Below are 17,276 nucleotides of genomic sequence, written 5' to 3'. Positions count from 1 at the left end.
AGCTGGAGCACCTCCCACTGGCTTGGGTACACCTGAACTGCCAGAGCCTCTGATACGAGGCTGCTTTTCCCTGCTCCTTGCTACAGAGCAGGGTGGCATCGGTGAGCTGATATAGTATCTCTTCCACATCCTCCTGGAGGGCCACACGCGAGATCCATCATCATTGTCACCACACACACACACACACACACACACACACACACACACACACACACACGTGCGCACGCGCATGCGCATGCGCATGCCTGGGGACTAAGAGAGTCCTGTCTACTTCTCTTGATGCTGCAAGTCTGGACAGTTGCAAGGTCCATGCCCTGCTCCCCTCCCCCTCCCCCACTGCCCCTAGCTTGCTACTGTCTCTCAAGCCATCCTCGGTGTTCCACAGGAGCACCGTCACCCAGCAGGAAAAAAAAAAAAAAAAAGACCTGACAAGGAGAAAGACCATTTATTTCTCCACCCACAGTGGGACTGGTAGATTTTTTTTTTTTCCAAAGGAGCAATTGCTGGCGTCCCTTTAAAGCTTGGCTGACTTCCATCCCAACAGCCAATCCTCAGAGGCGGAGCTGGTGAGTTGCCTGGGCAACGGACCTCTGGTTGGCCTGAGATGATCAGCCACCCACCGCTTATTTCCAAGCAGGGAGAAGTTAACGCTTTGCTGCTCGCTCAGCTCAATGCGTGAGCCTGAACAAGGCCTCCCCCTCGCTCCTGAAGCCAGAAGTGGGTCTCAAATGTCCGGAGCGTTTTAGTTGGGGAGAAGCCGGTACAGAGGCAAGGACGATGTCTTTGCCTGGGATAGACAGAGGTCAAGAGATGGGCACAGGAGGAAGAAGTAAGGGTCCCGGAAAGGTAGACACAAGCACAAAATAAGATAGCCTCATCCCCAGTGGCCTGCGAAAAGCTACTCAGTAACCCGGGATTTCTACCCCGTTTGGCTTTGCAGTGCTCAGTGGGCAGGTGGCGGTGCTGACATGGGTTAAAGGGTTGAGGCTCAGGGGCAGACTGGCCCCTGAAAGCCTTACAGAGTCCCCACTATCCCGTGCTTGACTCAAGTCCTGGGAGGGGGACAAGCCTATAGAGCTTGTATAATGGAGACACAGGTGGAATCCACAGGATGTGTCATGGGAGTCTTTCTGTCTCTTTTCTCCCCAAGCTGGGAGAAGTCAGAGGCACGTGGGTGTACGTGCGTGAGTGCGTGCGTGCAACAGGACACGTGTGCGTTCGTGTGTGGTGTGAAGGGCAAAGCGCCATCGTTTCCATAGGGAAGTCGCCCTTGCTGGTGGTCCTATCTCTGCTGCTCTTGCCGGAAGCCACAGGTTGGAACCAGCTGGCCTGGTGTGCTCCCATCACCCCCCACAGCCACCAGCCAGATCCCCTTAGCGCTTCTGGCTCCTCCCACCTGGCAGAGGGAGGCATGTGCCGGGCTAGGGGCGAGGCAAGAGGGAAGGCAGGCAACTCAGGCCTCAGGCCTTAGCCATAGCCTCAGAAACACCCTGGGCGGTGAGCTCAGCCAGCACGTTGTCTAGGTAACTGGCGTCCGGATAGCCGTGGCCAGTGAGGTTGGAACCAAACTCCGTCTTGTGGTGAATCTCGTTCCACACCACGGTGTCCGACTCGCCCGTGGTGTTGGATGTTCCGATAGTGAAGATGAGTCTGCGCTCCCAGGCGGTGATGAGCAATCTCAGCACCTGGAGGAGGAGGGGTGGGGTGGGGGTGTCTATCACAGGCGCTCTGAGCCTTAACCAGGTCCATTACCATCCACTACATAAAGTTCTGCTTCTTTCGGGGCTTGTCATCAGTACTGACCAGGCTTAGACCCCACTCTTGGTACTAAATCGTCACTTTGTGAATTAGTTCCCAGGATTAAAGATCTGGAGATTTCACCAGACAATCTAACGTGACTGGCTTCTTGGTTAAACAGTTAGTAAAATCAGGTGACCCAAGTGTGAAGATGAAGGTTTTGAAGAGCTGCTTGGGTTCAAATCCTGGCTCTGCCACTTGGTCGCTGTGCGACTGTACATTAAGTTCATTGCCTTCCCTGAACCTTTGTTTAGCTAGTGAAGAAGAGGAAGCAGATTCAGGACCTGCTGGTTAGCGTGCTGGCTTAGAAAGCAATGACAACAGGGATGAGGGCAAGGGGGAGCATGCCTAAAAGATGTGGAGACCAGGTGGACACCCACCTTCCGGCCCTTCTCATTGTTGGGTAGGTAGCAGTGGCGAGGAAAGCCTCTGGCGGTGAACTTCTTGCCTGGGTTGGGATGTTCAGGGCCCTGTGGGGACAGCAGGAGGGTTTCAGACCACAGATGGAATCTTGGGGGTGGGGGTAGGGAGGCAGAGAGTCGGGGCTGTTGCCTGTGGGGCTCACCTGGATGCCCGTGGGGATGTCATAGACAATGCGGATAGTCTGGGTGTCTGCAAAACCAGGGAGCGAGTGGGGGATGAGGTGAAATTCCATCTTCCCGGGCGGCTGTGTCCCTGTCTTCTCCCCGTAGATGGCTTTGCAGGTAGGGCACTGCAGGCTGCCGTCCTGAGAAAGGTGTGCTGATGTGAGGTCCCCGGGGGTCCCACCGAGTCCCCACCCACTGCCCACCTAACCGCACGGCCCCCACCCACTGCACGGCAGCCCACCTTGTGGCCCACCTTGTTGCCATTGGAGTACATGGCCACCAGGCAGAGCAGGTGGTACATGTGACCGCAGCGGCCCAGGCGGCCCACCAGCTCGGGCCGCACACTCTTGTTCCGGAGCACGCCCTCATAGCCGGATGCTGTGACCAGCCGCTCCATGCAGATGGTACAGTCCTGGATGGCCAAGGAGATGGGGGAGGGCCATGAGGAAGGCCATAGAGGGGTACAAAGTTTGGGCGGGGATGGAAAACCTTGGGGCTGACTCCCTTGCCTGATTAGCCCCGGAACAAGGGGTTAAATGCTTAACCACCCAAAGCAAAAGCCGGAATGGAAAACTTCGCATAAAATCCGTCTATCACTATGACGGACAGGTGTGACGCTCTTAAACTTAAGCTCCCCGCCAAGACCAAGTGAGTTCAGTGAGACCAGGATGCCTGGGAGGAGACTGGTCCTGGATGCTGAGGCTCCACCTGGCTGGCTCACCTCATCAGGTGGATTTTTCACCTTCTGCATGTACCTCCGAACCACATCCTCGGGGTTCTTGCCTGCAGAGAGATAGTGGGACGTGTCTCTTGGGAGGAGTGGGGGGGTGTCAAGTGCTGGGGAGCAGGTAGGGGAGCGGCAGGAAGGGAGGGTTCGAAGGGGGAGTTGAGGGCAAGCAGAGGCAGGTGCATGCTGGGTCCTAAGAGCACTGCGGTTGTGTTTGGGGGTCACGCGGGACCTACTTTTCTTGAGGTGTTTTTTCTTGGTCTTGCGGCATACACCGGGCACTCCAGGCACAGGCTTCACATCGCTCTTGCTTACTGGCGGCGGGTGCAGGATGGGTTTGGGCGCCCGTGTGAGGCACACTGGCAGCCCGGCTGCACACAGCAGGATCCCGGTCATTCCTGGGGGTTGGAGGATGGGGAGGGGAGGGTGTGGCGATTAGGGGTGGAGTCATGACAAGCCACGCCTTCCCCTCGTAGAGTTGATGGGGCGGGGGGTGCCATAGGTATTTCTCTAGACGCTGACCCTACCCACTCAAGAAAACCATTTCAGGTTAAGGCTAAGCAAACCCAAAAGAAAAGACCCGCCCACCAGTTCATCAAAGGGGCGGAGCACATAGGCTGGGTCTTACCTGCCATAGGCGGGGCCTCATGGATTGGGTCTTACCTGCCAGGGCTGGGTGGACCGGGCCAGTGCCATTCAAGTTCTTCACGGGGAGCGCCGGAACCCTGAGGGGATCAGAAGAAGCTCAAGCTGGACTGGCTCCAGCACAGCCCTGGCTTGCTTTCACCTCAGGGCTCCTCCTGACACACCCTAACTCTTCTGCGTCTCCACCATCTGGATGAACCTTCAGGAAACTCCTTTCCGTCTTGAGCACATATCAGCGATGGGTACAGTCAGTAGACTCTATTGGAAACACCGCTAGGCCTACTTCTGACTCTTGCTTTTAGAGATGCTCTCATGTAGCCCAGGCTGGCCTCGAACTTGCACTCTAGCCAAGGATGACCTTGAACTCCTAATCCTCCTGCCTTCACCTCCGGTGTGCTGAGCTTGCACGTGAGTTCTGCCATACTCAGTAGTAGGTGGGGCTGGGGATTGAACCCGGGGCTTCACAACGCGGCAAGCACTCTACCTATTGAACAACATTTCCAGGCTCAACTCCAGACTGCCTCCTCCCACCAGAGAACATTTGGGCCTCAGTTCTCTCCCCTTCTCTGGCTTGGAACCCAACTATCAGTGAGTTAGCGCTCTTAAGGTTTGGTCTATAGAGCACCGATTCCTGCAGAACACTCTGGAAAGAATTCAGGTATGCATAAGCTGGGAAAAAATGTTCTGCCTTTCTGAGATTCTCAACTCATCTGAGCACATGAAGACTCTCATGAGTCCAACACCAAGTCCCCTCTACAGATGAAGAGATCCTGGCAAAAGGTATTCTTTGCCTTTCGGGGTCAACCACAGTTGCTTTTGTTTCTTAGTTCAGCCACTACGTGGCTGGCAACACATGGCACATCCCATCAGCCTTCATAAACCAATTTCTCTATGTGTGGTACAGGCATGATGTGGTGCCTATGTTTTTTTTTTTTTTTTTTGCAGACTAGCTAACATCACTGCCGCCGCCACTGCCACCACCATCACCACCACCACCACCACCACCACCACCACCACCACCACCACCACCACCACCACCACCACCATCATTTATAGTCACCTCTGTCCCTGCCATCACCATCATCACCATCCTCACTATCTTCACCACCATCACCATTGTCACCTCTACCACCATCATCACCACTTTCACCATCAAGTTATCAGCATCACCATCATCGTCACCGTCATCACCATCAACATCATCACTACCTAGCCCCATCTTTGGAGGAGTGGCTGGGACAACCTAGAGTCACTAAGCATTGCTCCCATGGGAGGAGGGAAAGGGGAGGAAAGAGGAGGGAGGAGAGAAAAGGGAGTACGGATGGGATGAGTCCTGGAGTCTATGGTCAGTGGATGTGGGATGAAGACACTGAGCCTCAGTTTCCCTACCTTGAATGAGGAGTCTTGTGAGAATCCAAGAGCCTCTCCACACTCTATCACAACCTTCCAAGACCTTCCTGGAGGACAGCAGCACCCTAATTTATTACTATTCATCTTTCCAGGGCAGCAGCGAGGGGGACACAGCCCTACCCTTCCATCACACCTATCTACGATAACTGTGCGGACATACTTGACTTCATCTCTGCCTTCCCACTTCTCTTTCCTCAGTGCCTCACGAGAACTCCCCTTTTCTTAGTCAGGACAGTGTATAATATGGGCAGGGAGGAAAACATTTAGCATACACACCACTACCCACTCGTCTCCTATCAGTGGAAGGCATGACTAATCAATCCCAGTTCTCCAAAGTCCAAAGAATCCATAACACAGCTCTCCCTCCAGTCAGCCTCTATCAATCAAGATGATCAGAGTGCTACCTTAGATACATGATGCCCAAAGTCTGGTTCAAATGATTCCCCATCTTGCTGAGTCTGTCCCTGAGAAATTGGTAGGGAAACCCCAGGAAAAGTATTCTTGATTGGCCACACTCGTATGTCAAGAAAAGCTTCAAAAACTTTTTCTTTCCCAAAGAGGCCAAAGGTATAAAAATTAGTTTGGCTAATTTTGGGAGGAGGGTTGTGATGGGGCCTGATGGTGCAGCGTCTCTGTGTCGTAGGGGACAGTCCCGAGGTGGCACACACCCTCTTGCAGTCTGCAAGCTGCCTGAGAGAACCTTCTGTAGCCCAGTTCCCATGCCGCCAAGCGTGGGAGCCTTGGGGGGTGGCCCTTTTGATGTGGGAAGACACTGCTTCCTCTCAGGCATCGAGAAGATCTCCTTGGACAAGCACTGTCACCTAGAGCCTCCAGAAGGGGGGGGTAGGGTAGCCTTCACTTCTGCCCTGCCTTCTTGGGGTCCTACTTGGTAGAGGGTCTGAGGACAAGCTTCCCGGGGGGCAGGCCTGAGCCTAACTACTGTTCCCAGTCCTGGTCAGCTGCCCTGTGACCTCAATTCTCTATCCTGTTGAGGCTGGCCATCTGATCTAACCTCTGCTGCGCTCTGAACCTCACTTCCTGTGTATGTACTCTCTCACGCTCCACACCAGCTGTGCTCTCCTTGTAAGTACCAGGCTTGCTCCTACCCCAGGGCCTTTGCACCAGCTAACCCTCCCTCAGACGGCTCTTCCCAAGATGTTTAACTAGCATCCTCCCTCAGAGAGGTCTTAGGTTCAACACTGCCTTCCTAGACAGCCTGTTCCTCCTAATCTTACTGCTTTCTTGGCATTAGCATGGATGTAAGGGAATCTTCATGCACAGTCAAGCCCTATACCATCTGGCCCTTCTCTGGCCTCCCCTCCTACCTCTCAGTCTCCTTCACACTCAATGGGTTTTCTTTCTTTTTTTTTCAGTTGGAGACTCAGTCTCTCTTCTGCCTTCGCATTTCTGTGACTTCCCCCACTATATCCCCAACTAGGTCTCTCGGGATGACACTGGACAGAGAGGAGCGTGTTAGCAGATGTTCCACAAACCTGTGCCGTGAGCATATCAGGGTGATGGTGGGGTGGGTGCTGTGTTGCTCTAAGCACACTATCCCTGGTTCTTCTCTGACCTATATCTTAAGGAAGCAGGTGTTCAGGGAACACCTGCAGCTTGTGGGCTGCCTTCATGCTGAGATGACAATGCTCAGGGGACCTCCTGGAGAACAGAACCCCACCCCCACAACCCCAGCATTCTTGAAGGAAGGAGTCCCCAGAAAGGATGCTGCTAATTCCTCTCCCATAACAAGACCACACGGAAAGAACCAGGTTCTCTTTCATAGCTCAGAAGCTAAGGCAAGATGCTCCAATTGAGGGGTGGGAGAACTCATCTTCTTCTCCAGACTGAGAAGGAAGGAGGCCCACTTGGTCCCTTCTCCCACCAGGAGAGCAGAGACAATACTTGTGCCTGTTATGGCGGGAGGGCTCCGCCGGGAGATTCCATCACTTGCTGTTCACCACACCATTGCCCGTCTTTTTTTTTTTTTTTTTTTTTCATCTGAGCACCTCAGCTACATTGTTTCCACATCAGGTTCCACATCTGTCCTTTGACCACAGGCTCAGCTCCTTTTTATCCTTTTTATCCATGAGGGACAGAATTCATCTCTCATTGAGGATCTGGGCATTTTCCATCTTGTTTTCTGGTTGTGTGATTCTACTCTTATCTCGTCTGCCAGATTTCTAGCTCTGGGAACCACCCAACCCTGTGACCCTAGGACTGAGGATGGATAGCAAAACAGGTTCCCAGTACTGACCAGATAAGAAAGTAGCTTACTAGCTCTGGGGTCCCTTGGTTACACTTAAAAACAAGGGCTCCAATTCCAGATGTTACCCCCTAATTCCCAAACAAGATCAGAGCAGATGTCAAATAAATAACATGCGTACCACTACTACCAATTTTGCACCCATGGCAGACATCACCAGTCAATCCCAGCACTCCCTCCCACACAGCTAAGATGTAATTTGAGAATCAACCTCAATATCATACTCCAGGAAGTCCATACTTCTAGGGCAGGGACACCGGAGAGACAGTCTGTCATGGACCCCTGCACCGGGCAGCATGGTGAAGCCCAAACTGAGGAAGTGACTTCATTTTGGCCACCCAGCTGGCCTGTGCTGTTCTTGGCTGGAATTTCTAGGTCCAACTCTGGGCTGACCCCACCAGGTTGGCCAGAGTTGGTGGTGTTATGGATCTGAGACTTATAGGGTTAGGTAAACCCACAGAGCTGGACCACAGAGCTAGCTCAGGAGTTGTACAAGTGACCTCAGGACAGGCCATCGTCTACCCATCAGATCAAGTCACCCTCTTTGGGAGCAAGATCCCCACTAACTCCTCATATAGGTTTCCTGAGTCAAGAGCCTTACCAAGACCCCCTGTAGTTCCGAGTTCTGTATCTTTCCATCTCCCAGAAGGCCCAGGCTTGCCACACTATCTGATGGTGTCTTTCATGTCCCTTACAAGCCTTAGACCTTCTCAGGATGCCTAACATGTACCCAGGAGCCGCCAGGGGAGCCCCCTAAAGCTCTGGTCTCAGTTCAGGTAGAGAGGAGAGAGAAGTGAAACTGTCTCACTGGGGAGAAGGAAGTCCCCCACACTTCCCAGGTGCTGACCCTGTGCCCCAGTCCACCTTGTGGCCACCTTCTGCCTTCATGATCACCCCAGGACACCTACTGCAACACCCCATCTGTGGAGACAAGGCAAGGCCCGGAGATGCAGCCTGAGGGCTGGGGTCCACCATCAGTGATCCAGGGCCTCACCTTCATGTTGTCTTACCCTCACTGGCCAGCTCTGGCCATCTGCAGGTCTCAGTTTCCCTTTCTTAAATGACACCCCACCCCCACTCCAGCTACCTCCCAGGGTGTACATCCCCCACAACTTGAACCCCTGGCTAGCATTTAGGATTTGGATTTTTCCATGATTTGTCCAGTCCTCCTCTTACAGATTGATTTATTTTGCTTGTGTGTGTGTGTGTGTGTGTGTGTGTGTGTGTTATATCTCACGGTCTGCCCTCCCCAGAGCTCCGGTGGAGACCAGGTAGGGGAGGACAGGCTGGGTTGCCGTTCCCACGCCCCATGGGGGCGCAAACAGGAGCAAGTGGCTCAGTTTCCCAGGGAGTGGGCAGGAAGTGCTTCAGGTGGGGGCCTGGCTGGGAGGTTTTGGGTTTGACCTTGTGGTGAGGGTGTGACCCTGCCTCCTCATAGCTACCCTGGCCAGGAAAGGGGGGGATGGGTGGGAAGCCAGGCTCCTCCCTTCCCGCATTCAGGCTCCTGCAAGACTTGGGAACTTTTTTTTTTTTTTTCTTTTTAAAGAGCCATTTAAATGTAAAGACCTAGAGAGAGATAACATGTTGCCATTCAGCAGATACAAAATCACAAGAAATAAACAAGGGTTGGGGATGTGGCTAAGTGGATCGAGTGCTTGCCTAGCATGCGTGAAACCCTGGGTTTAATCCACAGCACCACATAAATGGGCGAGGGCTGGGGCACACCTGTAAATCCAGCATTAGAGAGGGCAGGAAACCCAAGGACCAACAGTTCAAGGTTATCCTCAGATATGTAGCAAGTTCAAAGCCAGCCTAGGCTACGTGAGACTCTGTCACATATATATATGGATGGATGTGTCATGTATATATGGGTGTGTCATATGTGTCACATATATGTCATATATATGTATATTAATTTAAATCATCTCCCCATATATAGCCAGGCACTTCTCCCCACAGCTGAAGATTCATCTCAACACTAGATTAAACCAGTTAAAGCAAGCTGGGTCCCACCTCAACACACCAGGCCAGCTCCTGCCTCAGAGGCTTGCATGGTCTGTTCCTACTGCCTGGAAAGCTTGCCCCTGCCTCCCTTCCAGACATGCTGTCCCCAGAGAGTCTCTTTAGGCCAGGCTAGCCTTAAATCCACGGTCTATCTCAGCCTCCCAAGCGCTGGGATTATAAGTATGCTGTGGCTCTCAAGCTTTGAACTCAGGTCATCAGGCTTGGCAGCAAGCACCTTTACCCACTGAGCCCCCTTGTTGGCCCCCTCATGTTGGAGATAGAGGCTGTGTAACCCAAGATGGCCTCAAATCCCCAGCTGTCCTCTTGCCTCAGCTTCTGGAGTTCTTGGATTAAGTGTGTGCCACCATGCCATAGAAAGGGAAGGGCAATAGCAATGACATTTTTTTTTTACTTTTCTATTTTCGGAGCTGGGGACCGAACCCAGGGCCTTGAGCTTGCTAGGCAAGCGCTCTACCACTGAGTTAAATCCCCAACCCCAGCAATGACATTTTATTTTATTGGTTTTCTTTGCTTTTTCTTTTTTGTTGTTGTTATTGTTTTTTGTTTTTGCTTTTGTTTTTGTTTTTTGTTTTTGTTTTTGTTTTTGTTTTTTTTTTTGAGACAAGTTTTCTCTGTGTAGCCTTGGCTGGAACTCACTCTGTAGGCCAGGCTAGCCTCCAACTCACAGAGATCCACCTGTCTCTGCCTCTCGAGTGCTGGGATTAAAGGCGAGTGCCACCATCACCTGCCTGGCTTACTTTGTTAATTTTTAAGAAGGGCTGAACTGTGGTTCCTCTGCAGCACTAACCACCTTCTAGCACATCCCTCTCACGGGCTGTTTGCCTTGAATAGGCTGTAAATCCTCAGAGGCCAGAGACCTGTGTCCCAGCATTCTCCATGCTGCCTGCCACACAGTGGTTCTTTAACAAATGGGAATTGGTTGACAGACAGACAGATAGACAGACATAAGTTATGCAGAGGAGCTGGAAAAGATGTCCAGCGAACACCCTCATGGCAGGGAGAAAACTCACAAGGAACAGAGAAAAGAAAGGAGAGAGGTGAGGCTAGGGAAATAAGCCAGCCATAGGCTCAGGGTTGGGGGTGGGGGTTGGGAGTGGGGGACTGGGGGATATAGAATCACTGAGGGGGCTTTGGGGGTTCAAACAGTGCCTGCTTGGTGCCTATTTTCAGTTGGCAGTGTTGTACAGGGAGAGCAGACTGTACCCTGGGAATCACACAGGCCCAAGAAAAACACATGCTAGACAGCAGCCTCTGTCGTTCAGTCCTATTTTTACAAGTTGCAAAAACCAAAAACCAGAGAGGGCAATGGGTTTAGCTAGATCACACAGCAATGACGTTGAAGCTGGGCCCCAACTTGGCCTCTGTTGCTTCACCTTGGGCTTTACTACTCTGTGGGAGCCACAGCCTGGAACAGCAAGAACATGTGGCGGAGGGGGGTAAGGGAACAGGACACCATGACCTTGGGCAAGCTAAGTTGAAAGTATTTGACCGGAGCAAGTGTCATGGTTTTTTGGAGCCTTGATTTTGCCCTCTGAGAAGTGGCAACGCTAGGGGCCATCACTTGGGTTTCTGTGATAGAGACTGGCAGTCCTGGCAGGGCCATCAGATGGGACTGGGGACATGGTGCATGTTCAGTAAACAGAAACAGGTCGGCAGCTGTCCCCCCATGTGGGATGGAAAGACTGACTCTGTTCCTCTACCCAGCAGCTGTGTTCCACAGTGATGGACGCTGACCTCCCGTGAGACAGGGCGGATCTTCCCACCCTATGTGTCCCCCCAGGCCCACCCTGCCAGCTGGCTCCCGGTCCCAGCACAGGGAGAGTGGAAAACACCCTTGGCTTGTCCCCACCGGCTGTGTGACCCTGGGCAGGTTGATCCCCTTCTCTGGGCCTCCCTTCTGGTTCCCCCTCCCAGTGAATCACATCATAGACCAAGGAGCCCCTTGTCCCTCTGTACAACGGTCACAACTAGTGTGTGATCTCATACACCTGCGAGCTCTGGACAGGTGTCAGGTGGCACTCTGTCTGATGGGTGGAGAAACTGAGGCTGGACCAATGAGAGGACTCCTGAAGGCCACTCAGTTGGGAGGTGGGAAAGAGGAGAAGGGAGGATGTGAGAGAAAGGGGAAACCATGGGGGAGGGGCACAGAGAACTGTGGAGGGAGTCGCAGAGACCCAAGGACCTAAGTGTAAGATTCCAGAATTCCAGAAAGAATGGGGATGGTCAGAGCCATTTAACAAGGAGACACAGCTGCCAGTGTGAGAGCCCACCCAGAGAGAAGGCAATGTGAGGAGAGAGAGAGAGAGAGAGAGAGAGAGAGAGAGAGAGAGAGAGAGAGAGAGAGAGAAGGGGTGGACACCCTGATTCTGAGGGGGTAGGACCTTGAAGGTGGCCAGCCCCACCTCCTCCTTGACCTTGGGTTTCTGGGCTTCAGAAGTGTGGGTCAATGGGTGAAGGGAAAGACTCAGCTGCAGAACTGGGACAGGAAGAAATGTGAGGCGTCTCAGGGAGCAGCCTGGGATAGGCAGGCATAGGGGGAGCTGCCCGGTCCATGGAGACACCCACATGTCTTTCCTAGTCCAGTTCACAGCATGACAGGACCAGGGGTCGCTTGTCCCACCCTCCCATCTACTCCACTGGGGCCTACCAGCACCTCATGCTGAGCCAGGGGTATATTTCTTGGGCTCCTTGGAGAGGGAGGGTTGGGGGGGGGGTCTCGACACAGACTTGTCAGGCAGGAGAAGGGAGAGTATGGCTTTATCATGCTACTCAGGACAGAGTAGGACTTAGGACCACCAGGAGATGGCTTTCTTGTCCCCGAGGCCCTCTCTAGCTCAAGCACTCTATGGTTCCTAGCTGTTGGTGGCACCAACTCCAAGATCCCTTGAGGCTCCCCAATCTGGCTCCAAATCCCAATTTAGATACCCCCCCCTCCCCATTCCATTAGGGAGGTTTTACTTCTATGTGAGGTTTCTTTCGAGAACCTTCTAGATTTGTTCAGCGTCTACTCCTATATACCAGCAAAGCCCAGGCTGGGATGCTTTTCCTCTTGCCAGGTATAGAACACCCCAGCTCCTCCCTAGATAAGCCCTGTCCTCTGAACTCCCTAAGAGCAGTCTCTTCCCACGTGCTCCCCCGCGGCCCCGGCCCCCGTGGTGGCCGGTCCTTGACTACCCACTCACTCTGGACTTTATGCCACCCCTGTCCTACCACCTCCGCAGACCTCCCCTTCCCTCCCAGGACTGTGCCCACTGACTCCCTTGACTGTTGTACGTCTATCTCCTGTGTGTGTGCATAGCGGAAACTCAGTCCTCCCCGACTAGCCCAGCTTTGCGAGCTCACACTCACGGCACCTGTGTGGAGAATCAAGGCTAGGCAGGAAAAGCTGAGTGATTTACAGCATGTCCTGAAGGAGTGGTTTCCACACTGTCCTCACTGACCAGTGATGTGTGGGCAGCCTAGGACACGGCTCAGTGGGTCAAGGCGCCTGTCACCAAGCCTGATGACGTGAGTTCCATGTCTGGGATCAGCACAGTGGCTGGCTTTCACAAATTTCTTCTGGTCTCCACACACACCCTCGGATGCATACACACAAGACAACAGACAGACTGACACAACACACACACATACACACACACACACACACACACACACACACACACACACACACACACACACACACACCCTGTGGCAAGGGCAGCTTTGACGTATATGCAGAAATGACTTCAAGTTTCAGAGAAGGTGTGTATGTGTGTGTGTCTGTGTGTGTGTCTGTGTGTGTGTGTCTGTGTGTGTGGTGTGTACACATGTGTGTTGGTGCCTACAAATGGCAGAAGATGGCATTAGGTCTCTTGGAGGTGGTTGTGAGCCACCATGTGGGTGCTGGATCTAAACTCAGGAAGAGCAGCCGGTGCCCTCCAGTCCCCTCCCCATCCCCCAAGCCGGCACTCATCGGCTGATGATCTGCCCCTGCAGTTGTCCAGTGAGCCCCTGGATTCTATCAGCACTGGGATTACAGGGGTACACTCCTCTGCTTGGTTTTATGTCAGTGCTCGCTAACTAAACTCAGGTCCTCATGTGCACACGCCGGTATCGCTAGCCTCCAGGTACACAGAACATTTAACCTCCTCCCATCCGTCCTCCCCTGTCTGGTTGGATCTTAGCCAGTTTTTCCTATTACAGGACAATCATGGTGGAGACCCCAAGGCCCACCGCTGGGAACACAGAGTTGCTTCTGTGTGACCCCCACTAACTCGAGCTCTGGTCTCTTCTTCACTGCTCTGTTCTGGCTGCAGATGTACCTCCCACACCTTCCGGGATGCTCCCGTGTCCAGGGTGGGCCTCACAGCAGCTCACTGGGGCCCTGTCCTGTTGCCTGTTACACTAAACCCTGGGATTCGAAAACTGGACTTCGGTCCTGGAGTCTTTAGTGAGGTCCTACGGGGAAAAGATTCCCCCCAAAACGGTTGACTCTGGTTGAAGCAAGAGTTTGGTTCCCTCTGACTGGTCCTCCATGCCAGGTCACCTGAGTCCCTGGAGCCCAATTTGGAAAGTGACATTAAGAACCCAAAGTGGAGAGAGTGCTAGAGAGATGGCTCAGCAGTTAAGCGCACTGACTGCTCTTCCAGAGGTCCTGAGTTCAAATCCCAGCAACCACATGGTGGCTCACAGCCATCTGTAATGAGATCTGATGCCCTCTTCTGGTGTGTCTAAAGATAGTGACAGTGTACTTATATATAATAAATTAAAAAAAAAAAACCACAAAGTGACAGTGATGTTTCTCTAGAGAAAATTGGTTCAACCCTCAAGGTTACCATGGCCTGGAGCAGGTGAGACTCCTATGTTCCCATGCATCATTCTCTTTTGGAAAGGAAAGATAGCTCAGAAGATGAGGCTTGTCATTAAGCCTGACATCCTGAATTTGATTCCCTGCCCCACCAGTAAATGAAAAAACAAAACAAAATTTCCATCACTGGATCTATTGGTCTGGGATGAACCCCTGCTCTCCTGGGTGATGGACAGAAGGTACCTCTCTTTTATGGCCTCTAGAATCGTCTTTGGGGGTGTCACAAAATGACTCTCAGAAAGTTTGGCAAATAAACATCTTGTGGCTCGGGAAATGGCTCAGTGGGTCAGTGCTCGTCACGCGATGGTGAAGGTGTAAATGTCATCCCTCAGGATCGCGAATGCATGCATCCATGGGCGTGCATGGGTGTGAATAGCCAGACAATGGTAGTCATGGTCTCCCAGTGCCAGCGCTGGGGGAGGGGGCAGACAGGAGGATGCCAGGGGCTTTTGCTTGCCAACCAGCTTATACAGGTGGTGGGCTGGGATACCTTCCAGCAGTAAATGGGATGACGATGGTCCCTGACTCATGGGGCCCTGCTGTCCAGCTTGCTAACTCGCTGGGTGGCCCTGGGTGCCCTTCTGGAGGAGGTGTGTGGGGGGGTCTTACCCAGGTGGAATAGAAGCGCGTGCGCTGACGCTGGTGGATCTCTGTGGTCCTGGCCGGCTGAGGTTGTTTTGACCCGGGGTGGGCGCTCCGTTGGGGGCGCTAGGGCTCCTTGGGGGAACTCCTGGAGGCGGCGCGGGCTCCGTGGGACCGGCGGCAGGTGCGGCCCAGAGCGCGGCCCCGGCGAAGGTGGCACTGGGGCGCACAACGAGCGCACTCGGAGGCCCTCCGGGTGGCAGCGGCGGCGGGGGCGGTGGGGGCGCTGGAGGCGCGGCTGGCGCAATGGGCGCCTTGCGGCGCTGCGAGGCCAGGATGGCGTTGGAGGCGGCGCGCGTGCTGTTGACCAGCAGGCACTGCTGACAGGAGCAGGGCTGACCCGAGCTGGCTCCTACGGGCCAGGACTGCGACTTGGGAATGGAGCCAACTGTGAGCGGGTAAGCCAGGTCCAGGCGACGGCGCAGGCGGCGGCGGCGGCGCGTCTGGCGATTCATCTGGGACATGCTGTTGAAGTAGATGAGGTAGCAGAAGCCGAGCGATGAGAGGTCGAGCCACGGGTGCTGCTTCTCGTACGCATTCTGGATGGTGATACAGATGTCCATGTCGTAGGCCGTCCACGCCCCGCCGTCGTTCTCCCACTCCCACACGATGCCCTTGCCCGGCGCCGACGACGGGTCATAGAAGTTGCGTCTCACTGGCCGCATGGTACCTGCGCTCAGGAGGGAGAGGTTTGTCAGTACAAGCCCAGGCTTCAGAGTCAGGAAGGAAGGGGACCAGTGCAGACAGGGAGCATCAAGACATGGGGACAGGGCCACCAATATGGCTCAGAAGGTAAAGGTGCTTGCTACCAAGCTTGACAATATGATTCTAATCCCAGAGACCCACACGGTGGAAGAAGAGAATCGGTTCCCTCAGGCTGTGATCTGACCTTCAATAAACTAATAAATAAAAGCAATTAAAATTAACAGACAAGGGGGCTGGGAAAGAAGCAGGCAGAGGCCCAGTCAGCACGCTAGGAAACAGGCACTCGATGGGGCCATAAAGAGAACCAAGAAGGAAAAAGAGGCAGGGGCGGGCCTGGAGAGCCAGTCCGTCCTTTGCAGGGGCAGCCCCAAAGGTTGGAGTAACCACAGGGGCCGGGAGAACAGCAAAGGTTGGTTGGTAGTGGCCACACAGAGAGCAAGGCCCACTTGCCCACCAAGCTCTTTCCGGGACTCCCAGAAACCGGAATAGGTGTGGCTTTCTCCGTTCACACGGGGTCCACCGGAATCCACACTTCTCCCGTTGGACCAGTCATTTGGTTGCACCTTTGCCCATCTCTCACTTCATTCAGCCACACCTTCACTCATTCATTCATTCATTCGTCTCTTGCTTCATTCATTCAGCCACGCCTTCTTGTGTACATTCACACCCATATGTAGCCTTTCTCCTTCTCTCCACTGTCTGTCTCTGTCTGTCTGTCTGTCTGCCCCCCCCCCGTGTGTGGGTGTTCCAGCCCTCAGGTGCTGAGTATCTGCTGTGCTCCTTGAGAGCCCACCCAGACCCCACGCAGCTCTGTGATATCTTGGTCTGCCCTGCAGTTGGCCACTGCTGTGGCTTCCCTTGCACTGGCTGAAGCTTAGCCCCTCTGCCTGAGAGCCGAGCTGAGAAAACGGCCGGTGACTAATAACCCAGGCTGCAGGACTCCTCAAAGCCTTAGCTGGCTCTGGCCTACAGCACAGAAATCTCTCCTCTGGACTTGTAAGGCTGGCTGCCACCTCCTACAAAGCCGTTGGAAATCCCTCATGTCTCCCCAGGCCTCTGTGGCCTGGACAACAGTGATTGATCAACTGGCCAGTATTGATCATCAACTGGCCAGGGCCTAGCATCTATCACCTCGAAACCAAACCACTGGATGTGTCTGGGAGGGAGTTTCTGGACTGAGTTAGTGGAGATGGGAGATCCATCTTGGATGTAAGCGGTGCTGTCCCTGTGAGCTGGGGTCCTGGATTGCAGGAAAAAAGGAGCCGGGGCTGAGCCATGGTGTCTGTCTCTCTCTGCTTCCTGACTGGCTGTCACATGACGGGGCGCCTGCCACAACAGACTGTACCCTCAAACTGTGAGTCAAAATAAACAGTGGTTTTGCCAGGCCTTTTTGTCACGGCAGTGAAACAGAGGATTAATATGCTGGCCTCCTCTCCACGGTCGGCCACAGCTCCCTGGCCCAACATGTCTTGCAGACCACTGAAAGGACTTGAGGGTAGCCTTTCTAGCAGAGTCTTCTGGAGGCCCTAGGGGGATGAGGAGCAGACAGCCCTCATCTGGAGTTCCCGTGTCATGACTGTGCAGTTCTGTAAGCACATTCAGGTGACTTCTTCTGTTAGCCTTGGGTTC

At 53.7% G+C, this 17,276-nt stretch overlaps 1 protein-coding gene across 1 annotated transcript in view; it reads right to left on the bottom strand.

Moving 5' to 3' along the window:
• Nucleotides 1–429: 429 nt before the first annotated feature.
• Nucleotides 430–17,276, bottom strand: part of Dtx1 (deltex E3 ubiquitin ligase 1) — a 29,950-nt gene continuing 13,103 nt past the window's right edge. Inside the window, exons 2-9 of the mRNA XM_032886538.1 lie at nt 14,910–15,612; nt 3,775–3,836; nt 3,348–3,509; nt 3,106–3,167; nt 2,638–2,796; nt 2,363–2,524; nt 2,178–2,267; nt 430–1,685 (exon numbers count right to left, since the gene is read on the bottom strand). Coding sequence (XP_032742429.1) covers nt 1,461–1,685; nt 2,178–2,267; nt 2,363–2,524; nt 2,638–2,796; nt 3,106–3,167; nt 3,348–3,509; nt 3,775–3,836; nt 14,910–15,612 — 1,625 coding nt within the window. The 3' untranslated portion in view covers nt 430–1,460. The remainder of the gene's footprint in view (nt 1,686–2,177; nt 2,268–2,362; nt 2,525–2,637; nt 2,797–3,105; nt 3,168–3,347; nt 3,510–3,774; nt 3,837–14,909; nt 15,613–17,276) is intronic.

This window comes from Rattus rattus, chromosome 16 (assembly GCF_011064425.1).
Source record: "Rattus rattus isolate New Zealand chromosome 16, Rrattus_CSIRO_v1, whole genome shotgun sequence".
NCBI lineage: Eukaryota > Metazoa > Chordata > Mammalia > Rodentia > Muridae > Rattus > Rattus rattus.
This window is presented reverse-complemented; position numbering and strand designations above follow the sequence as displayed.